Raw genomic sequence first — 24078 nt, 5'->3', positions numbered from 1 at the left:
TTTCATGAGACAATGGCTACAAAATAAGTTTGAGAGAAGGTTAGTAAGAGCATCGAAAAGTATTGTTCAAATCTAAAGATTTTTCAGACAAGAACAGAATCCTTCCAGGTATTAGGGAACTAAGAAAGTTTCTTGGAATAACCATTTGAATAAGAGAGAAACCAGTGGAGTGGACAGCTCTAGTTCTTCCACGTCAGCCCAGTGATGGTCATCTTGGCTTAATTAGTTTGTCTCTCTGTTCACCTGTCAACAGGTTTGTGAGATCCAGAACGAAGCATGATGTTGACATGCGAATTGGAATCCATTCAGGCTCTGTGCTATGTGGTGTGTTGGGCCTGAGGAAGTGGCAGTTTGATGTCTGGTCTTGGGATGTGGACATAGCAAACAAACTTGAATCAGGAGGAATCCCTGGGTAAGCAAAGAGAAGCTCTTTCTCACCTAACTCTTTCATTGTCTGACTTTGTGATACCAGGTTTTCTGTGCACAGAGGTCAAGGACAGACTCCCTGGAAGCAATTGTCCAGGCTGAGGTAAGATGGTAAGGCATCATGCAGCAATGGCTAAGAAGTCTAAGGAAATACCCCAGAGATGACAGAAACAATAAAGCAACAAAGCTGATGAGGAGTTTATGTCTCTCTCCTGCTAAGCATCAGTTCTTTGACTTGGCTACATACTAGAATCACAGCATTATAAAATATGCATGACCAGATCTCATGTTGGCTCATTAAAAGTGAAATCTGTCTGGAATCAATTTTAAGTTTTTAAATCAATCCTAATGGGCAGCTGTAGGAAAAAAAAAAAAAACAAAAAAACAAAAAAACAGCTGAGGAACCGCAGGGTTCCTCAGGCCATACTATGTGTAGTTGGCTGGGAAGCTCTGGGTTCCTCCAGCTGGAAGTTAGGCGGGGCTGCTCACTAACTAAAGGCCTCTCCATGGTTCCTCACATCGCAGCCCCGATGCACAAGGAAGTCCTTGGGTTTCCAAAACCGGTTTATTGGCATGACGAATGGTGGATGGATCTGGATGCACACCCCCCAAAACCCAGGGCAGACCTGAGTTAAATAGGGAGGGGAAAAGGGAGGGACTGGGGAGGAATGCTTAACCAACTCCACCCTCTGGCCTTCAGGTATCTCATTAGTATGTAAATCTCTCTAAGGGCCTGGGGCCTGTTCATCACACCCTCTACCTGTGTATGTGACTGAAGGGCACAGGTTGAATGGAGATTAGACCTCGTGACAGGAGCCTGGGTTCTGGGGGCATGGCCAAACCCACAACCCAAGAACGAGGATACCCTTCCATGGCCCAACAGGCAGCTAAGGTTAAATCCTATTGGCCACCAATATGTACATGACTGTGGGCTCTGTTCCAAAAATTCAGTACTTTCTTTGAGAACTCATCTGCATTCCATCTCTAGTTGGCAGGACTGGTTAGTACTGAACTCCAGGATATGGTGGTCCACTGGAAAGCAGTACTAAAATAGCACACTGACCTCTGATTTTCACCCTCAGAATTGCCAAATCTGTGTGTCTGGAGTGAGACCTAAAGAGTACGCCCCTCTAATGAGTGTCTAGGTAACAGTGATACAGCTACTCTTGGTACTATAAAGAGGACTGTTCTTGAGCTTTTATCCAGTGGGGCAACACATATAAAATCCTTCCTCTTCCATGCTCAGGAGCCACTAGTTATGGCTGTGGCTGTAGTAGTTTAGTCACAAATCTTAAAGAGATCCTGAAAGAAAAGGTCCTGTCTCCACCTAACACTGCTACCATGATAGGGCAGTGTATATTTGCTGTCCCTGAGCAAGCCTTGCTATCTGAAGTAGGAGAAAAAAATGAAAAAGATAGCCATATGGAGGCAGGATGAAAGAAGAAAGGGGGAGAGAAGAGATGGAGGAAGAGAGTGAGACAAGAAGAGAGAAGAAAGAAATACTTGTTACTCAGGGCTGTGGGAGACTCCAATCATATGAATAAATTCATGGAGACAAACAAACCTTTGGCTGCATAGATAGTATTTAGGTAAAGTAAATACTACAAGATTGTTAGATTTACTATCATGATTACCATGATCACATCATAAGAAAATGTCAGGCTTACCTGACACGCAACACAAGAATATTCTCTGAGCACAGATTCAAGTCCTTAGAGAAAAGCAAAATCACTAGACCATCATCTTTGAAAAGTGTCTCACTTCAAAGCTCAGGGAAACCAAAAAGACTTTCAAAAGGAAACATGGGATCCTTCTTTCCTATCAAAAGTATCCTACTGTATACTGATCAGAACTTTGATAGAAGATTTGGTATTAAATAAAGGTAAAGACCCCCTTCTCTGACTTAACATAGGCAAGTATCAGTACCTCTGAACACAATGTAGCACCCAGATGAAATGCCAAGCGAAGCTGGCATTAATTATTGTTATTTTCAAAAGGAAACCAGCCATGAGACTTTACAAAATCCTCCTAGGAAGCTCATTTTGCTTAGGAGAAAAGGCTGTGTCTTCAAGCATCTAAATCTTAGCTTGATCTTAGAAGGGAGCTCAGAGGTCCTGCTTTGCTGGAGATGGGTTTCTGTGCATTCGGGTTAGATATTACGGAAACATTTCAGATTTATTTAGCAGGTGTCTCAAGAGAAACCAAGCTGCTTTCGCACATTTGCTTGGTTGTCTTGTACTCGAAATCAACATGTTTGAAAGATGTGGAGAATGTGCCCTCAGTGGGCAGAAAGGCATCATCTGTAGTTTTGTTTGTTTCTGTGATGAACTATTCTCCCCAGAAAGCAGGAATTTGGCGGAATGGGTTAAATGGTTAGAAGGGGCAGCAGAGGTTGTACTGAAAGTACAATGCACTCTTACTTAAGAACCCTGAAACTCAAAAATGAAAGAACTCTTCATTGTTTACTTGAATATATTGCTTTTGGAATCACAAAACCCAAGTAGAGAATTATGTGTCCACTTCATCCATTCCCTCAGAGGAGCACAGAGTTGGCTTAGAGAACTTTTAACCTAACTCTTGAAGTTGGACACGTTTAGCAAGCATGCAATCATGTGCTGAGTTGAGAGAAAACGATGATTGTTTGAATAGCTGAACACAGCATGGGGGCCCAGAATGAAGGCGTGTCTGACAATGGGCTTTGAGTTAGTGACAGAGCCCTTATTCAGAAGGCAGACTGTCCCCTGTGAGCCTGACTTAAGCAGGCATGAAATACACCACCGTGAGATCACCGTGGCATTTTAAAGAATACTTCAAGCAATTTGAATTATGTATTGTTGTTGCTGTATAGTGTTTTGGGTAGTGTCTTGACTGCTTTACACTAACCAACTCTTGTATATTCACAATGAGAGTATGAGGTGGGTCTCTTACCTTTGCCATGTTGGTGGGTGACAAATAGATTCAGAAAGGCTAAGTAATCTCACCCAAAATCCTATAACTAGAAAACGGCAGTTAGAGTTGAAAGCCAACAATCCAGCAACAAAATCCATTTTCAGAATTTGGCTGTTCTTCACAGACCAAAGCTCTTCACAGTAAGTGCTTGGCTTAGTTAGACAGTTATGAGAAGAGAAAATATCTTCTTTCCAGATAAGAAATTACAGAATGAGGTTTCCACAGAGAGAGCTTGATCCTAATCAAGTCACATATTATTTCATTTGAAAAAAAAAAGAAATAAGAAACTTGGACTGTGAGCTACCTGTGTGAGTTAGTCTATAGAGTGCATAACCCATATTGCTCTCTGCTTCCTTCAGTACATATTAGAGGGAGAATCATATCTTCCAATAATTTTCTAAAAACGATGCCCCATGTATCTCTGGAGACTTACAAAACCAAGCCTTGTTCATCAGATGATTGTGAACAAGTAGGAGAAACAAGAGAAAGGTATACAGAACATAAAATGATAGGGCAAGCTCTGAGAGAGGAAGAGAGCCACACTTTAAGATAATTTAGCTATTCTTGGGATTTGGGAACACCTACACCATTTGTTTTTCCAGTATATCCAACACCATTAAAAGAAATCACTGGTTCATAGAGAGGTTTGACGTCAGCAGAAAAAGCCAAAAGTGGCTCATCACCATGGTCATCATCAGGGTTGTCTGTGTGAGGCTACAGTACCCTTGGATGAAGGACTTCTAGTTTCTTTTCATTTTTGTTGTTCTTTTGACTTCTGAGGAGAATAAATTTATCCTCCAGAATGTGTTGTAGCAGTATTCTATGCACAGCCATAACTATGAAGAATCATAACGACCCCTTCTTTCTATCCACAGGAGAATTCACATTTCCAAAGCCACACTGGATTGCCTCAATGGTGACTATAATGTGGAAGAGGGCCATGGTAAAGAGAGGAATGAATTCTTGAGGAAGCATAATATAGAGACCTATTTGATTAAGCAGCCTGAGGAGAGTTTACTCTCCTTGCCTGAAGACATAGTTAAGGAGTCGGTGAGCTGCTCAGACAGGAGAAACAGTGGGGCAACATTCACAGAAGGATCCTGGAGCCCAGAACTGCCTTTCGACAACATTGTGGGCAAACAGAATGTAAGTCCTCTCTTCCTTCCTCCAATCAGCGACAAATGCATGTCTTGAGTGCATCTTCAACCAATAGCCTCAGAGGAAACCGATTCATCTTTAACCTTTTCCCCACTAAGCACTATAATTGAAAATGATCAAATTTCCTCAGGACAGAATTAACCTATGTGTGTAATTTCAGCAAAGGCCAGAAATACCAAGTTTCTGACACACTTTTTACTTTTTTGATGCTAAAAATAAATGCCCTGTGAAGCAGAATTGTAACTATCCAAAAATAAATAAATTGATTTATTTCTCATATAGGAAAAGTTAAATCCAGAGTCATTAACAATGGTCAGGTATATAAAAATGACCCCTTTAGCCTATAGTCCCGAGTTTTCCTGTGATACTCAAAATCAGGAAGGCCACTTCAGTGGGGGGGGAAAAAGCAGCACTGAGTGGTGTTGGCAGTGGGGATGGGGTGTCTCTAGAATAGCATGCAGTTTCAAACCCACCCATGTGATTCAGTTTTCCATGGCATGGTTTTACTTCTTATATAAAGGAAATGGCTACCAAACCAGCATACAAGGAACAAGTCACTAATAATCAAAATTGCTTTTTAAAATTATTTATTCAGATAGCACTATAATATTAATCTCAGTGAGATACCCTGGCTCTCAGAGGCAATGCAGAGGCAAAGTGTAACAAGGTCTAAACAGAGCAAGTCCAGCCAGTCCTGAGCTCCCACCCAGGGCTTCAGCAAAGCATCTGTACTCAGGAGTAGTCTCCCTTTATCCATCTAGACAGAGCACAAGCAGTTAACATTCTGTTAGATGGTCTAACTCTACCACAGTTTTTAAAAGAAACAAGTGGAAAAACCCTATGTCCAGCATTTAGGTTTCAGACATGTTCCAGAGCAAAACAGAAGTTGAGAGTACTGTGGAACCCACAGACCAAACTAACAGTATTTGGGTTTTTACCAAGATATTGAAGAGTGTTGTTGTTGTTGTTGTTGTTGTTGTTGTTGTTGTTGTTGTTGTTGTTGCTGTTGCCCTGTTTTGTTTTGAGACAGATTTTCACTGAGTAGCTTTGGCTGACCTGGAACTTTCTGTATAGACCAGACTGACCTAAACCTCACAGAGACCATCCTTTTTCTACCTCTTGAGTGCTGGCATTGAAGTGATGCAGCACCATGTCCCATGGTGATTTAGTTATTTTTATACCTATAGACCTGATTGTTTCTCATCAGGTCATGGATGGGAGACATCTCTCAGTTGAAAGCCACTTAAAATGGAACAGGTTAAATGTTGAAGGTCAGTAGTCTTCTTTCTGCATTTGAAGATAGATGGAGCACTCTGAGGCCAGGTTAACTTCAATTCCCTCCCAGTTCTGTGGGAAGGAGGATGAGACAATGCATGTGTCAGATGCTACCAAGAAAAACTGCAGACTGAACCAACCCAGCATGCCTGCAAATGTATACCCTTAGGCTTTTACTACTCTCTTGTGAGTATTTACACATAAAATAGTATTATGCCTATGTAGGTCATCAAAAATTCCAATGCCTATTTTCTACCCTTAATTGGCACACATATTACAATCTTCTATAAATAAAGAGATAGTATATGTACTTTTTGGAGTACATGCATGGTCAACTGAAAGGGTCCCTTCTGTTTCCTCTGCCTATTACTAGCTGGAACTCAGATGTTGGTTTTTATAGAGGACACATCTGCATGCTAACCTTGACATGCCTCAGTAATTTCATGTCAAATCTCTTTTCTAGTCGTTTTGCTTTTATCTTTCCTTTTGGAAAACTACATCCAAACTGGTTGTGGGTAATTGGAATAATTCTGTATTGTTCTCATCTCAGTTGTACCTGTCCTTGCTGCTAATAACTGAGGACCAACAAGGGAGAAATAGAGATAGATGCATAACTTCATTTCATGGTTGATTGATCTGGTAAAATTTTTATGAGAAATTGAAACACATTTTTTGCTAATTTTTTTTTTTTTTTTTTTTTTTGGTTTTTCGAGACAGGGTTTCTCTGTGTAGCTCTGGCTGTCCTGGAACTCACTCTGTAGACCAGGCTGGCCTCGAACTCAGAAATCCGCCTGCCTCTGCCTCCCAAGTGCTGGGATTAAAGGCGTGCACCACCACCGCCCGGCATTTTGCTAATTTCTTAAAGATGTTTGCTGATGAGATCAAGTGGTTACTAGATAAGATGTCAAAACAGTCCATATATTTGTATTGTATATTTTACACAATGGCTGAGTTTTGAGGAAATGTAGCTTAGTTGTTCCATCTTTTAAATGAATAATTTCAATTTATGTGTATGTCTTCATACTAAAGAGCCAGGAAATATGTGCTGATCTCTGGGAATAAACATGTGTTACTAATAACATTTTGGAAATGATTGAGCCGATTAAAGTGATCACAACCATTCAGAGTTTATGCTTATGCTTAACTCTAGAAATCAGTGAGCCATAAGCTCAATTCAGAAATTTAATGTGTCCCTGGAAGAGATCAAGACTGGTCTGGCTGAGTGTATATTATGCCAAAATACCCAATCAATTGCACAGAAGCCCAGACAATCTAATGTTTGTATAATATAGATAAATCATACTTACGCTTTGTTGGGATGGTTTTCCAGCCAAATTGGCCAGATGTTTTGACTTCTACTGATTTACAGTGTGTGCTTAGGAATAGTTTTAATGACATTATATAGCTGTGTCATATTCTGTGTTGTGGATACAGCAGATGTTCACATAGTTAAATCTGCACATATCCACTCAATAAGAATCATTTGAGAATCTATTGTAATGCCAACTACAGAAAGAAAAAGAGGAAGAAAGAAAAAAAATATGTATATTTTCCCCCGAGGTAAATCAGCCAGTATTTTGTATGTTTCAAAAAGCTAGAAATTACATCTGTTTTTCTTCCCATTATTTGGTCCAAATTAAGATAATGTCTAATGAATCATATGACATGATTAATTTGTTCAGTGGATAAATACAGTGGTAACCATAGGTAGTATAGGAAGCAAAGCTGCAGAATTAAGAGCAAAGCTTGAGGAATACTATGCAGAAGGCAAACAATGAGAACTTCTTTAAGGAGGCAGCTAAAACCCAAAGCAATTAGGAGCCATCCAGAGGACATAATGTCATGGAAACCAAGAAAGTTCAGCAGTTTTAAAGTGAGGAACCATCAACAATCACATAGAAATTCAAAACTGCCCATTGGAACTAGACTGAAGAACATCCCTGGCAAGATACAGAGTTGGTGACATGGTGAAGTCATAAGCCTGATGGACATAGTTGTTTAGCGAGGAGTTGAGGCTTCTCAGAACTCCAATTCTAGTTCTCCCCCACCCCCTTATTATTTTAGCCATCTACCATTGTCTTACAGGAACAAGTGAATCTCTAAAAGTGATCCCTGACTCTCCGGTGAGTTTCCCAGTCCCTGTGTGCATCATTTTGATGTCGGGCATCTTTTCTGTTCTTATATGTCCATCCACATGGGTTAAAATTGATGACTTGAGCCTGGCTGGGTGCTGACACACAGGTTGTTCTTGAGCATACCAAAGACCAGTGCTCTGCAATCCTGAATCTAGGCATATGCAAGTGTTATGCCTAGGGTCCTGATGTCTAAGCTTCCTGGACCTTGGCTCAGTCACTACTAGATCCTCCCATATCCTGGGTTTCTAAGTGTTGGAAATTTAAAAAAAGACAACAGAACTGCCAGAATTTAAGATTACAAATGTAGAAGTTGGTGGACCAAATGGACATTCTGAGTATTTGTTAGAAATGACACACATTTGAAGGCAAGTTTATGGGAATCTCAGAAGAAAACAAGCAAACACAAAACAAAACAAAGCTGATCATAAAACAATGGTTTGGTTTTATATTAAATATTGTATTTTGCTCTTCTGGTTCAGTGTCTAAAGTTTGTGACTAGGTTTGCGCTTCTGTGATCACCAAGAAATAACAAGTCAATAATCTAGATATAGGTAATCTAGTGGTGAAAACACAGTCTTTGCCCTGGTCTTCCATTAACTTGAATTCCAGGAAAGTTGAGGATGCAGAGATGGACCAAAACTTATGAGCAGTGTTAGAGAAGTGAGAATATGTGACTAGGGAATAAACATAATCTCTTCAGGAAGGAGTTTCAAAAACACCTTCCTGAAGATTTCATCCAAATGCTAAAAGGACCCTTAACACAAATTGCCAGAATAAGTGTATTTTGCAGAAGAAACAGCACAAGATTTCTGAGGAAAGAAACACTGTAGTATGTGACAGCAAGCCTTCTAGGCTACAGCATAGCAGGCTGAGGAGAAAAAGACTCTGGGAGCAAACAGATTAGATGGAAGCTTAGTTTCTCAGGCTTCTGCAGTCTGTATTTTATTCACAGGGGAGTGAGATGAAGGTTTAAGTGGGGCAGTAGTGTTTTCTGACTTAGACTTTAAGAGACTGCTTGGACTGACTCCTGGGTAATGGATCGTAGAGGTTGAAGTGAACTTACCAAAAAAAAAAATTTACACACACACACATATATATGTGTGTATATGTGTATATACATACATATATGTATATAATATATATGTGTATATACATACATATATGTATATATACATATGTGTGTATATACACACACATATATATGTATATATATACATATGTGTGTATATATATACACACACATATATACATATATATATATTAAAACTCAGGATTTGTAAGAAGATGCAAGGGTGAAGCTTTTACATTATTGATAAATTTTTGTGAAGAATATTAATAATTTTAATTGGATATTTGAGGCAAGTAAAATGCCAAGAAACATGGAGTTATGGTTTTAGAAGCAAGGCCTTTCTTTGGAGTCTGGAATCTGTCTCCCTTAATGGTCACCTTCATCCCACACATCACTTTTACATTCAGGATGGCCCAAGATTCCATATATTAGTTTTACTACTCCTCAAGGCCTTTTAAAAGACTTACTTAAAATTATTCTTTTTTTAAAAAAAAATGGTATTTCCAAATGTATACATTAGTCACTTCTACCCAAGAGATTTACATTGTTATCTTGAAGTTAATGTATATTTGTGGTGACTTTCAGTATAAATGGGCTTTTTATAATCCATACAGCAGACAGAAAGAGAATGGAGTCACTGTGTAGAGTACAGGTAAAGAGCCACAAGTCACTAGCACTCTGCCCATTCTTTCCAGTGAACTTGCAATCACTACCTTGACTTAAATATAAGAAAAGTATTTATGGGTCTGAGACCCTAATTAACTCTCTGAAGGATATGTACCAAAAAACAGAGCTGGAATTAGAACCAAACTAGGTCTAACAGCTGTAAAACTATGCATTTTCCATCAGACCACAGTACCTCCTCCTTAGTGTCCTAAGCTTATTCAGAATTTCTACTGTCTACTGTGTTTCCTCAAGTTAGTCAGTACTAGATGTCTGTGCATATGTGTGTATGTGTATAGGTTAGTGCGTCTGTGTGTCTGTGTCTATCTATTCTGATACACATGGGTCTCTGGCTTTCACAGGCTATTTAAAATATCCTTCAATAGCTCAAGGAATTGACCACACATAAACTTTCTACCTTACCCATGTAGCCAGCTGATCATCACTTGAATATTTATCTAGTGACAAAATATGCAAGAAACCATTCAATTTAGTTCAATTTGGACTGGAAGATATTGAGGCCAGAAGCATATGAAATACTGAGAGAGGTGCTGGCTGGGCTGGTGCGGATGAAACAAGAACACCCCACAGGTGCTGTGACTTCTGCAGGCCTTCATTGTTCTGGTAGCCAGTTCTCCACATCGTTTAGAAGAAAAGGAAGAATTATCATCTAATTGCTGTCCTGATTAAAATACTGCTGTAGGTCTGTTTTGATTACCCAGATCCTCATAGTAAACTAAAGGCAATGACTTTTGTGTTCTTCATATAAATTTTTGCAGGTTCCAAAGTGTGGAGAGAGAGAGAGAGAGAGAGAGAGAGAGAGAGAGAGAGAGAGAGAGAGAACTTAGAAGCAGAATGAAAAGATCGCCCTATGAAAAGATAGCCCTGATCTCCCAACTTAGTAAGTTACTAAGACATTTCAGGTAGCCACACTACCCATTTACAGCTCAGTGTACTTGTGTACAGTGACAGAATTAAAAAGGCGAAGCCTACAGTTTCTCTCAGCTCTTACCACCATGGACACATGCTGGGGCCTGCGCTGTTTTGAATGAGTTATGGCTACTTCAGAATACTCCCTTCCAAATCCAAGGAATACATGACTTATTAGCTCATAATCACCACAGGATAAAATAAGTACTGTGTTTAAACTGCAATCCTAAAACAACAAAAGCATTTGAAGTAAAATCTTTCATAACCAGAGAATGAAACATCATTCTTGTAGCATTCTGTATAACTAAATTTTGATTCCATGGAGATAAATAATAAAGGAGGGGAAATGGATCTGAGGAACCTGGGAACACTTTTCCAAGAAAGTGATGTTTAAGCTGAGAGCTACAGGAAGAGGTAAGCTAGGGGGTGAGGGAGAAAGCATGATGGCAAGGAAGGAAAAAGCAGCTCCACTCTCTTAGCCTGGCTTTCCACTGCCCCAAACCAAAGCATGAAATTCTCTTTTCCTACACATTAATTAACCTTAAAGTGCTTCCACTGAAAACACCCAAAATGTTAGACACTGGTGGTATTGAAAGATATGGTTTCTCAGGCTCTGCTGTTTCTATTCATCTTCCATCTCATTATGCAGAAAATTAGAAGCAAATTTTTCTCCATGGGTAATTTGTTTTTAATGATGTTACTATTAGATTGGGTTTTGGTGTTCTCTGGATGAGATATCTACTGGGTTGATGCTGAGAATATAGAAGGCTTTGAGAAATTTCCTGGAGTTATTCTATAATCTTTCAGTAACACAGCTTTTCCTGATGTTAGAACCCCAGATTCCCTTGAGCTTGACTCTGAAGACAGCTGCCGAGTTCAACTAAAGAGTCATTAGAGGATCTGGTTTTTCACTCTGTTCAGAAAGGCGAGCTGATTTGAAGCCTTTCATTGAGTACTTAGTCAATTAAACAGACAATTGGATCCATTAACTTTGACTAATTACCCTTTCCTTCCCTTCCCTGAAGCTCTTGGGTAGATGTAAGTGGAAGAGATACAGTTAGATATATTGATGTTGCATCTGCAGAATTACATTAGACCTTTGTTTAAGTTGGCAAATGGGCACCATACAGCCTGTGGTTACTTTACAGACAATACTGAAGGGAACTTTTTGAGAAGGAAATCACATAGACTCTTCTATCACCATAGATTGATTTAGTATTTGCAAGTCACAAACTGTGGTCTGACCAACAGAAATCAAGTGGTCACAGGTGGAGTTTGTTTGTTTGCTTGTTGTTTGTTTTGGTGTTTGTTGTACAATAGTGGTGATGGAGACTAGAGTCTGCAACATGTCAGGCAAAAACTCAACAACTGAGTTATATATCATCAGCTTCTACTTCTTTTATTAATTTTAAGACAGGGTCACCCTAAGTTGATCCAGTTGCCCTTAAATCCACTCTGAGGCCAAATTTGCCTTGAAGTTCCAATCTTCTTGCTTCAGTCGCTAAGAAGATGAGTTTGCAGGCCTGTACCTCCAGGCCTGGACTGAGTGCAATACGTTAAACATATGGAAATAGATCTGAAGAACCACAACCAATACCTTAATTTTTCTTGAACTGAGTTTTCTAATTTGAAGAGGAAAAGTGAAATTTATTTTATATTGATCCCAGCACCTACTTTTTCAATGCCTAGGGTAATTATGTCCTTGGTTAAAAAAAAAAAAAAAAATTATTGAGCCATACCCAACTATTCCCAAACTTAGGTCACAAGGGACAACTTCCATTATTTTGGCACAATGAAATTTATATTTATGAAGGTCTTTTTCTTTCTTAAATAAATTGCACTGGTTGTTAACAACCTTTTCTCCAGTTCTTCATTGATGTATCCCAATTGCTATTTCTTACCGGTATCACTGCTCTGCAACATTCAAAAAGTCTCATTGCCCTTGGGTAATTTCAGCCAAGCAAAGGTACTGGGTATTTTTTGTTGGCATCCATGTTAAAATTTCTTCATTAAGTCATATCCAATTGTTTCCAAAAGTAGGTCACATGGTAGCTATTCATATATATGATTATTTCTAATTGACTTGGCATCAACACAAAACTTCAGTGGCTTATCTCGAGAAAGTACTTAGCTTTTTGAACGTCCTCTCCCCATTTCTCAAGACTCCCCACTCTCCTCCCTTGAATTCCAGGTGGTGAAGTGTTAGATTCAACACCGTCTCTTTACTCTGTGATTGTGATATCACTTTAAATATCTTAAAAGATTCTTTAGATTCTAAAGTTCAGTAAAGTTTCGCATATCTTGTGTGTGGTAGCTTCCAAACAGGAGTCAGTACAGTGCCTATAAGATCACTCTTTAAGAGATCACCTCATGAACACTAAGGATAGTAACCCAGATAACCTGGACTGATCAGACAATTCTGATTCAAAGTGTGCCCCAAGAAATCTACAGTGGGGGGAAAAGACACACAGCCAAAGTCCCAAACACTTTCACCCTAGGAGATGGTTTCTTCTTGTCTCCATTTTGCTGGGTTTCAAACTCTGTAACTCCAGCTCCAGGGGATCAAGCCTGCATGAGGACCCCCATACTCTATATCCTCTCTCTCTCTCTCTCTCTCTCTCTCTCTCTCTCTCTCTCTCTCTCTCTCTCTCTCACTTTCTTTCTCCCTCTCTCCCTCCCTCCCTCCCTCCCTCCCTTACCCTCCTTCCATCTGTCTCTCTGTCTGTCTGTGTGTCTGTCTGTCTGTGTGTCTGTCTCTTTCTCTTTCTATCTATCTCTCACATACATACACACATATAAATAAAGATAAAGAATAAAAGCATAGATAACTATGCTTGATTAGTATATTATGTAATTGTATCTGAACACATCATTTCAACATCAATAATGGATCATTTATCAGTAACTCAAAAGGTAGTTCTATCCTTAAAGGGGATTAAAGTTAAGATAATCTTTAAACTTCCCCCAAATTTCTATTAAAAAACACATACATGTAATTACATGTACACACAGGCACATCAACAGAAACAGTATTTTCTCATAGCATTGACATTTCTGAGAAATAGTACCTTCTATTTTATGCAGGGGGCTGAGTCCAGGCTGTGAACTCAAAATCATTTTGTCCATGAGATACTGGTGACCTCTCTGCCACGTAGCCTAGCATTTTGGCTCAGTGATTTAAGCGCTGGGGTTACTTATGTTCACACCTTCCTGTGTCCCTAAAACCAAGCCATTATGTGTCAATTTCGCTGTCTCCCACTTACAAGTGTCTCAGAGGTCCCTTCCCCTCCCTAGGTCTTACCCTTTATTGCATTTATTCTGCCCTAACCTGACAAAACTTCAGGATTGGGGTTTGCATCTCTTGAGTGTATTACCATGGACACTGTTTTAAGGCTGACATTTCCACTGACAATGTACTTCCCATTAGGTGCCTTCAAATTTGCCATGTGCAAACAGATGTCTCTCATTGTTTCCAGCAACCAGCAGAAAATTCACAGGTGCCTTGTTTCATTAAACATGGCCCAGGCTGTAAAGACTAAAGCACCATGTTTCCCCATCTGAGTGACACAGTCCTGAATCTAAACAAGCTTCCCAGACAGGAGAGTGTCAGTGCAAGAAAACATTTGTCCATAATTGTGATTACTGGATAATTGGACCAGGAATTGGGGACTACGTCCCAGATGCAAGAGGTTTCCTCTTTTAGGTTCACAGCATTCTGTTCTGAGACTTCTATCAAGTCATCTGGAATTGTGGCCATACCCAAAGACTCAGCCTCACCTGACTACCTGTGCACATCCTATCCTGGGGGGGTGGGGGGTGGGGGAAGGCCAGTATCTCTGTTTCCAAAGCTGTGATCCAGTAGTCTGAGCCTAACAGCAAGGCGGGGGCACTGAGCACCAGATGGAGCAACAAAGAAAGAGAGGGACTCTCTGTTTAAATACTCCTGGGGTTAAGTCTCCAAATGCAAAAACTGTTTTAATAATGGCACCTGCTCACACACACAAAAGGCCAAGGGTGAAGTCAGAAGACTCAAATTAGTACTAAATTAGTAAATGTCTCCTGCACAATCAGCCAGTACAGAGTGCCTTGCTGCTTGTGTGTTATTTCTTCATCTCGGAGAGCTTGAAATTGCAGGGCATAAGGTACAAAAGCCAATCAAAGGTTTTCACAGACCTTTTGGTTGTTATCTCATTTACCATGCAGACAATATTTAAAAACTCTGAGTCTTCTCCTGGGGTGGGATTTGTCAGTGACCCCTATTGACTGGGCCCTGAACTGACATTATTTGCACATGTCTGGACTTTGGAAAACAAGGCACAAATGATACTGGGATCCTCTGATAGGCTTCATAGAAATTTCTAGACTGCTAATTAAGAAAATAGAGGGGACATTTTGACCCTTGTTATTCCATTTCCTGGAGTACAAGCTATAAGACTGTTATAAATTACTTCAAAGCTCTTCTGAGGGCAGACACTGGAGACCTCCTCCCACAGCAAGACCTCATTAGATACCCCTTTAGTTTTATGTGGAGAGAAGCTTTATTACCATAAGCAATATAAAAAAGTAAACTAGATCTTACCTGAAAGTGCATAAAACAGATTGTTTGAATGTAATACTTCATTTTCTCTTCACAAAAACATGAAAAGTTGTACCATTGCCTATTGAACCTTGCTTGTAGGGACTGGTCCAAATTACTATAAATTTTGTTACTGTAAGAGGGAAGAAATGCTACATTTAGGTTTTGAAGACTTTATGTGGGTATTTTCTGAAATGTCACCCAACTGATGTTTATCTAAAGGCCACTTTGTGCCTTCTGGAAGAAAACGAAATTTCAACTCATATTCAAGGAAATCTGTGCTTCTTATCTCTAGATTTGGGGGAAACATAATTCTGTCTTTTCCAAACATGACAACAGTCTCCATCAGCTCTCAAGTCTGGAGCATTGTAGCTGTCCTAAGAAAGAGCTTTCTTAAATTTTGGTTGTGAACCTAGCCTTTAACAGATGAGCCATCTCTCCAGCCCAAGAAAGAGCTTTCCTTAAAAAGAAAAAAGAAGATAATTATTGTTAAGATGGCAAATATGTAAATTAGCATGATTCACTCACTCTACCATATGTATATAATGCCACTGTGGTACCCTATGATACATTTATATGTGATTATAACATCAAAAAATAAATAAACTTTTGTAAAGGAAAAGCCTCCTCTTAGGAAGCTTGAATTTGTATTTTAACCAACAGTTTGGATATAATTGCATTACTGTATGTAAATGGGGCATTCCCATTCAGTCCAAGTATTATGTCCTTTAAGACCAAGGATGCTACATTAGAATTTGAAAGGTGATATCTTTACCATAGTCTAAGCCCTGTGGGCAGCAGGCAAGTTGAGTAACAGATGCTCAAGGCCAGGGCACAAGCTGTCCCAGAGGTGATGGGAGGGTGGTCCAAAAGTCAGTGAAAGGATCCTTTAATCCTCCTACTTCTTAGTGAAGACTCAAGTTTGAAAATGGAAATAAGCCATCTTTGAGAAATGACTGGCCTGCTCAGTGTAAACGGGAAATCCTAGGCTTGCTAAACCTGTCATCCTCTGCAAATCCTTCTAAAGCAGCAGTGAGCAGTCCCTAAGTCACAGCTTCTTGTAGCTGGATACCAAAGCTACCACAGCTAGTCTTTTCAGGAAAAGAAAAGTCTAGAAAAGAAAAGTTCCAGAAAAGACTCAACGCTATCAGCTTCTGACATCAGGTCTCTGATGTTCTAGAGTAGGACTGGAAGGTATAGTGGGGAAAGCGCTCTCTGTATTCCCCAGTGCAAAGGAACCCTCATACTGAGATGTACCATGAGAATACCATTAAGGGCTTTTCTTCATAGCTGTAATGTCACTTTTGGGGGTTGTTTCTTTTATTTCATGATGATCTGGTAATCAAAAACTAGAAATAAAGGTCATAAAATATTGTTTTCTTTACCCAGACCTGGAATAGAGGATCTTTTAAAATATAGAGATTGGAGGGGAGAATGGACAGGACATTTGATAAGACCAGTAACACTCTTCTGGATATAATCTTCACGTAGACAACCTGTCAACCATACAATCAGTTGTTCAGAAATTATGTGTTTATTTAAAAAAAGAGCAAACACATCAGGTGATGGAAACATCGTCATAGATGAGGCACTGTGTCTGATTTCAAGGAATAAGCACATACATGTTCAAGAAATTAATTAAACTGCTAAGAACAATATAGCCATAACATAGGCTTCTCAGAGGAGACCATGTCTAATTTCATTTTGAAAAAAAAAAAAAAAGACAGACATGTGCCCAGGAGCTGTGTGCTCTGATGCATGAGACAAAATGGACTGAGAAACTGCTGAAGAGATCAGGTTTTATCAGGTGTCCAAACTCCAGTACAGGTCATAACCCATTAGGATGGCGTCTGAGCTCCATTGAAGAGTTTCCATATGACGTGTGAACAGAATAGAAAACCTCATATGTGAAAACCAGAGTACCCAGGGAGCTCCTGGGGAAATAAAATCAAATGGTGGCCATTCTCCTGAAGAAGGTTATTCAACATTCTGGAAGGTGTCATGTGGATGAAGACAAATAGGTCTTATTCAGAAACTGGTCCTGTCAAGTAGAAGAAGAGAATAAAAGCAAGTAAGAAACTCTAACCACTGTTTCCAAATTAGCATCTCATGAAACACATAGAAAAAATATTCAACAAGAAGAAATTTGGGGTCAAATTTTTTGGACAGTGCAGAGGTGTAAAAGTCTTGTGTCTGCAGAGCTCATCTGTGACTTTATCTCGGTCGGATATTGTGAGATCTCAGTAAGTGGATATAAGAATGTGTATGTTCAGCGAGCATGTGCTGTGCAACTATAAAATGTGAGGTACTGTCACAGGTAACTATCAGAAAAAAAAAATACCAAATCTCCCGTCTCAAGTGCAGCTAGGCAAAGAGGCAACATGAAGCAAATATTAAATACACACTTCCCGCCTGACTGGTCCACAGAACTTCAGCATCACACAGAACCCTGTCATGTTTGTACTTCTTGAAACACATTGGGAAGGACTGAGCGGGAAGGATTCCGTTTGTCATGAGACTGTGTAAGCTGATGGGCGGTATCTGCAGCCGTGCTGTGAAGGGAGAGTGTGCGTACCTTTGCTCCCTTCGCTCTGGGTCTCGTCTCCTTTATGTTTCCACCAATTCCTCTCTTCCCTATCAGCCTCCGTCCCGGATTTATAACTTTTGCTTTTGTTGTGTGACCTATTTAGTTTAACCTGTGTTATTTGTGTGACTGTAGGATTGGAACTGCACACTGGACTCTGTTGGGGCCACCAGTGGGTAGTCGAGGCCGTTGACTCCTCCTCTCCTGCATCAGTACAAAGAGTTCAGCGGAGGGGAGCGGGGACCTAAGGGGACCTTCTTCAGTCTACAGCTGGTTGTTCATGCACCCTGTAGAGTAGTATCAAACAATGCTATGGCCATCCAGGAAGTGACAGGGCCTGGAGAGAATCAGAGCTAAAGTAGGTCCAAAGGAAAAGAATATAATCTCACACACACACACAAAAGTTCATGGCATAAACCAAATAATGACCTTCCCACACCAACTCAAATACAGCTAACAAAGGGCTCCCCAGACTCTGTGATGCTAACTTCCACAACTCACACATTCTCAAGGTAGGCCCTGTCTTCAAAATCGTGGCTGTGGAATGTCTGTTATTCACATCTGGACTTTGGTATGTCTTAAGAACTGTGGGGAAGAGAGTGATTTCAGAGACGCCTGAAGAGAGTATGGATCTCAAAAAGGATAATTCCAGGAATGACAGCATCTGTTGTGCAATGAAAGTCTGACCTAAGAGCTCAACCCAAGCAATAACTGTTCTACTGCTGCTCTGACCTCACTGATATCTAAATCACCAGATAAGGTGAACAGCATCATTTATTTATAGCATCATCTATTTATAGCAGCACAATGATATCTGATTAGCCTGAAATATATTACTACTTTTCCTGAGTTCCCAAATGTCTAGAAACACCAGCTAAAAAATAAGAATACAGAGTATCACTGAATGTTAAATAACATATCACATCTATATTAAAAGTGTACTTGAGTGCATGTGCATCTCATAATCAGATGTGCTGTTAACATTTCCTCCACTTGTGTTTCTTATTCTGTATTCACAATTTGGAGGTCAATTTAAAACTGGAATCATTTGGAAACTTCAGCTCTGTTTTGACCTCATCTCAATCTAGTTCTTACAGCTAGGTGACTTATTAAAAAAAAAAAAAGAAAAAAAGAAAGAAAAATGTTGTGCTATTAAAAATAGCTCATTCTGGTGTGAACGAATGACTCATGTCACATATTCCTAGTTACTCCTTACTCACGGATCAATATAAAGACATAAGTGTCTAGACGACTGGTATTGGCAGCATCAGCCCACTAAGAAGATAGGAGAAAATTCCAGTCTTCTCTGGTATAGAGTATCAAAGATCATCCCAAACTGTAGTCACCCCAAAAGTCATATACCCTGTGCATAGGAGTTCCACAAAGGTAGTATAATTGGCTTGTCTGTTCATTATTTCACTTTGCTTGACCTCTTGAGATGATTTTGTTCCTCCCTGGATTATATGTAGCCTAAATAGAATTGTAGATCTCCACCACAACACTGTGACAGGAGATAGAACTGTCTCCTTCCCAGCTAGTACCTACATCTCCATAGTATTAATAAATGAAAAGGGGGGGGGGGGGTGAGAACAATTTTACTCTCATTGGAAACAAGCACATTGATATCCAGAACCACGTACGGGGCTCTGAGCAGGCAGGACTTCATTGGTCTCTGCCTTGTAAAAGTGGTCAATGACTTAGAATCCTCTGACCAGCAACGAACAAAATTCACCCCAAGTTTCCAAGGCCTTTTATAGGTTAGCATCAGTTCCTGATGACATTGTTCATCGGCTCTTAGAAGCTTGAGAAGAAATAAAGGCAAAATAGAAAACTTACCTAATCACTTGTGTTCATCTGGGACATAGCTCAATAACAGAGTGTTTACCCGATGTGTGCAGGGTGCTGTTTGATCCTCAGCTTCACCAGAAAGCAGTTAACAGTTAATTAATTAATTCAATGTGATCTAAGGCTTATCTCTGATTCCAAGACTGTCGTCTTGTTGGGAAAAGAATTTCGAGCCCTTCTTTTTATGAAATAATGGTGCTTGTCTTTTTGAGTTGATTTAATGTTAATCTTCCATCGTGTACATGTGCCCTAAAGCTGCACTTGTGAGCAACACTGCTACTGTAACAAATCCGTCCTCCAAAACATGTTTTGAACCTTGCGTGCCCTGTGAATCCTGGAGTGTTCAGACATGATGGGTTAGTAGAGTGGATATGCTTGATTTAATCAATTCTGAGGAGCATCCTGGTATCTTTCAGCCATAATGAACGTCCAGAAAGGGACAACCTGAGTATCCCTCTCATTTCCTCTCCAAGGCAGAAAAATAAGTTATGTCCAAACTACATAGGAAGAATTGCTGCCTATGAAACCAAATGGGAGATTCCCCTGAGAGAAAACCATTTCTGCTTCTTTGGCTGCATAACCACATTGCTTCTTGGGAAATCAAGCCCTCTGGACCCTGTTGTCCAATTTTCTGCAACATTGGTCTCTGCTCCCTTCAAAGGACTATATGACTTCAAAGAGGCCAGCCCATGACTCCAGTTCAGACCCTAAAGTCAGTGGGTTCATCTCAGATTTGAGAAAGTTATAGCTCTTTTGAGAAAGTCAAGTCTCTCTGAGGTGATTGATGCGTGAAAGATGGGGGCCAGAGGATCGTAAAGTTCTCCATCACCCTTCATGTGCTTTCCTGAGATGACCTATAATCTGATGTCAGTCTAGCCTGTGTTCCAAGCATAGCTAAATTAAGAGGCTGGCTGAGCTAAACAGAGGTTGTGGGTTTGAACTTCCTCCTAGATGTACCACAGCCTCTTTCTCCACTCAGGGAAATCCTTGATGGTGGATGGGACTCCTCTGCTCCTCTATCCCTTTAGGCCAACTTATACTTTGATTTAATTTTAAGTTTCCTTTAATAAGCCATCTTAAGTTGGAGCTGTGAGTATTGCATTTGGCTACAGTCAGCCAGTTGATGTTTATCAGCGGTGGTTGAGTCACCAGGAGACGAGATCTCTGACATATCCCCATGAGCCAATGCAATCTCTGCATCCACATCCCCGTGTCCAATTACCAGCCATGGCGGTACGTCTTCCTGCACCTCATGCTGCGTAATCCTGGGAAACAGTGAGATGCTGGAATTGCTCGCATTTTTTTTTTTTTTTTTTTTGCCTAAAGAATATTATACATATATCTATATAGAAATATAGATATATAATGGTTTGTGTTGGAAGAAAACATTCTATGTGTAAAAAAAAAAGATTGTATTAATATTTGTCAAGTTTGAGAAGCAGAGCCTGGCACATATGACTGTCTGTGTCTGAGGGGTGCTTAAAAGGAAAATGCCGATCAGGAAGCATACTGGGTCTGCTCATCACCATTAGGTGAATGACCTCATCAAAATGTGGAATCTGCTCAGTGGGAAGAGATCGTTTTACTGGGCTTTTTGGATACACAGACTTTCTGTTATTTCTTTGGTCCTCTTTCTCTCATACCTGGGATGTGCCTGGTTAGAGAAACTGTGGTGTCTCACATTTCTCAGGCCACAGCTCCCTAAATGCCTCAACCAAAGGAATTCAGCCACACAGAGGGAAGAGATTCCTCCTCTCTGTGTGACATTTTGCCAGGTTGTGTTTCTCAGAAGCAAATGCTAACTGATCACGTATGGTAGGTTCCACTGAATACAGGTGCATGGGATGCTGTGACTGTATGCAATGCAACATTATCTAAAAACAACATTGCATTTCTTTTGGATCCTAAGGGGACTAGCAGGTTTATTGTATTTGCATGTGCTTTCCCTCTAGACTCTGGCTGCCCTAACAAGAAATTCAATAAATCTGCTTCCAAACCATCTCGCACAAGCTTTGCATGTCCAGTCTGGGCCTGAGGAAATTAACAAGAGAATAGAGCATACCATCGACTTGCGGAGTGGCGATAAGTTGAGAAGAGAGCATATCAAGCCATTCTCACTGATGTTTAAAGACTCCAGCCTGGAGCACAAGGTAGAACTGAGTCTCCACGGTGGCTTTTTTTTTTTTCCTTCCTGAAGTAAATAATTGTCAATGTTTGTGGGATTAGAGAGTGCAAGGGCTTGCTTTCTCTGTTCTTCGTTTGGTTTGGTTTGATTGGTTTTTCTCTTGTTATCTTTGAAATAATGAGTGAACTGAAGTCCATGAAGGAAGATGCTCATTAGATAAAGAAAGTCTCTGCATTTGAAGGAAAAGATGCCTAAAGGAACAAAGAGGCCTTGCCTCAGTAAGCATCAAAAGGGTTTCTTCCACTTTGAGACCATAAAGCCAGGCAGTGTTGCTAAGACTTTACGTTCACTTCCACTGTAACCCTGATAGTTGAATATACATGGATTCTTAAAACCGGACGTAAATGTAAGCAGTGAGCCCTGTATCACTCAGATTTTTAAACACCGTCCGATTTTTCAGCTGTCTGCTGGATCAGACTCTATCCTCTATCTGAATCTGATAGTAAACCATAGATTCTGAGTCAAGCTTAACTCCTCCCTTGCTCCTTCCTTTCTGTGTGACCTCTGACAAGAAAAATGACTTCTCTGAGTCTGTATTCCCTTCTGTAAAAGGGGGTCGCTCTACATGTCTCAATCTCAAGTTGTCTAGCTACTTTTTGTTATTGGTATTTTTTTTTTAAGAAAAAAAAACTGTCATGCACTGAAGGAAGAGAGGATTTCTCTTGATTTACTGTTCAGTCTATTGTGGTAAAAAAAAAAAAAAAATCAGGGTGCTTGAAGGAGCTGTTCACATTACCTTCAGGAAGAAAGCAGCAATAAATGCTGGGACCAGCTCCTTGTCACCTTTGTATGTGGTTCAGGAAGCCAGTCCCTGGGGTGGTGCCACCTACAGTTAGGGTGACTATTCCTACTCAAGTAAGTTAATCAATAAAACCCCATGTACATCCACCCAAAGGATAACATTTATAGATAGTCCCTCACAACTTAATCAATAAAGCCCCATGTATGTCTAAAGGATAACATTTGTAGATAGTCCCTCACAGACATGCTCAGAAGCTCCTTTACTAGAAGATTCTGCATCCTGTCAATTTGAAAATCATAAACTATCACACAAGTTATTATGAGAGTCTCCAAGACGATGCCTTGCGTAGGTAAATCATTCAAATATGACAGGCCATCACTGTGCTGGTGACATTCTCTATTTCCTTCTTCTATCCCAGCTTTGTACTGGGGAGAAGCAAAGATAGGTGGAGTTCATTGCTTAAGGGAACCGCCCCCTTTCCCTGCTAAGAGCAGACAGTTCTTCTTTAGCTAAGCACAGGATGTGCTTCACATCTGCAGGAGCCTCCAGCAAGAACAGCAGGGCATTGGCGAGCAAATTTCAGGAGTGTGATACACTACTTCATGAAGCTCCAGTTAACGATTCATTTGAGTTTACTCAGCTGCCTGGGAGATTGTGCTTTCCCCAGTTAGGAGAATTCACAACTGTGTGCGCATGCCCTGTTATAACTGGTACACCTGCCCCGTTCCCAGTGAGTTTCTCTGATCACTACCTCCAACAGCAAACTCTCACATAAATACCTTCAATTCCCAATTCAGATTCCATTGTGTCTATGCACTAAACAAACAGAAAAGAAACATTTTCCTCGCTCAACGTCCCCCCAATATAGCAGGTGTAATTTTCTTATTCATAATATAATTAAGGGCTTACAGGCCTAAATTAAAATCATTTTTGTCTCGTGGATACTCTGCAAGAAGAACTATGACAATGAGCAAAGGGGCTTTTCAGAGAATCTTCCCAATTAGCCTGCATAGACATTATAGTTCAGTCCAGAGGTGAACAAAATCCTTCTTAGCTCATTCTTTTCTAAAAGTGTACTTGCTTCGCTATTGTCCTAACTCCTGCAGACTGCATCATCTAGTATGTTTTAGCTAGCAGTGTCTGCATCTTACTTGCAGCTCCCTGATACTAGAATGAAACTGGATCTATGTCAGGCCAAGCATGTTTGAGTTGCCAGAACAGTTAGAGGGTGGTATTCTGGTACACGTGAGGATTTGCCCATGGATGATCCAGCCATGTGTCTTCTAGCATGTGCTCTGTGGTTCTCAGTGTTGAGGGCAGTATAACATGCTTCTGGAGACATTTAGTGCCCTCTTTTAGGTTCCAGAAACATTCCTCAGTGAGAGCACTCTCAGAACCTCTTTGGAGAGTAAGTTACCGCTGAACAGAGAATATATAATAAGTGGCTTCAGTCACATATCTACAGCAGAAAGTATGAAATGACTAAAACAACAGAATAAAGCAGATGCTATCATGAGATTCAGCATGTGCTTGATCAACAG

The 24078-nt window shown here is 40.2% G+C and overlaps 1 protein-coding gene across 3 annotated transcripts in view; it reads left to right on the top strand.

The window, feature by feature from the left end:
* The window catches only part of Adcy8 (adenylate cyclase 8), a 215879-nt gene that overhangs the window by 124304 nt on the left and 67497 nt on the right, over positions 1 to 24078 (top strand). For 2 of the 3 annotated variants that reach the window (XM_034516538.2, XM_034516537.2), the window contains exons 7-9: positions 254 to 412; positions 4251 to 4521; positions 21563 to 21760. In XM_034516538.2, coding sequence (XP_034372429.1) covers positions 254 to 412; positions 4251 to 4521; positions 21563 to 21760 — 628 coding nt within the window. The remainder of the gene's footprint in view (positions 1 to 253; positions 413 to 4250; positions 4522 to 21562; positions 21761 to 24078) is intronic. The other variant, XM_034516539.2, reaches the window with a different exon arrangement.

This window comes from Arvicanthis niloticus, chromosome 13 (genome assembly GCF_011762505.2).
Source record: "Arvicanthis niloticus isolate mArvNil1 chromosome 13, mArvNil1.pat.X, whole genome shotgun sequence".
Taxonomy (NCBI): Eukaryota; Metazoa; Chordata; class Mammalia; order Rodentia; family Muridae; genus Arvicanthis; species Arvicanthis niloticus.
The sequence above is the reverse complement of the archived record's forward strand: the minus strand, read 5'-3'. Positions and strand labels throughout refer to the sequence as shown.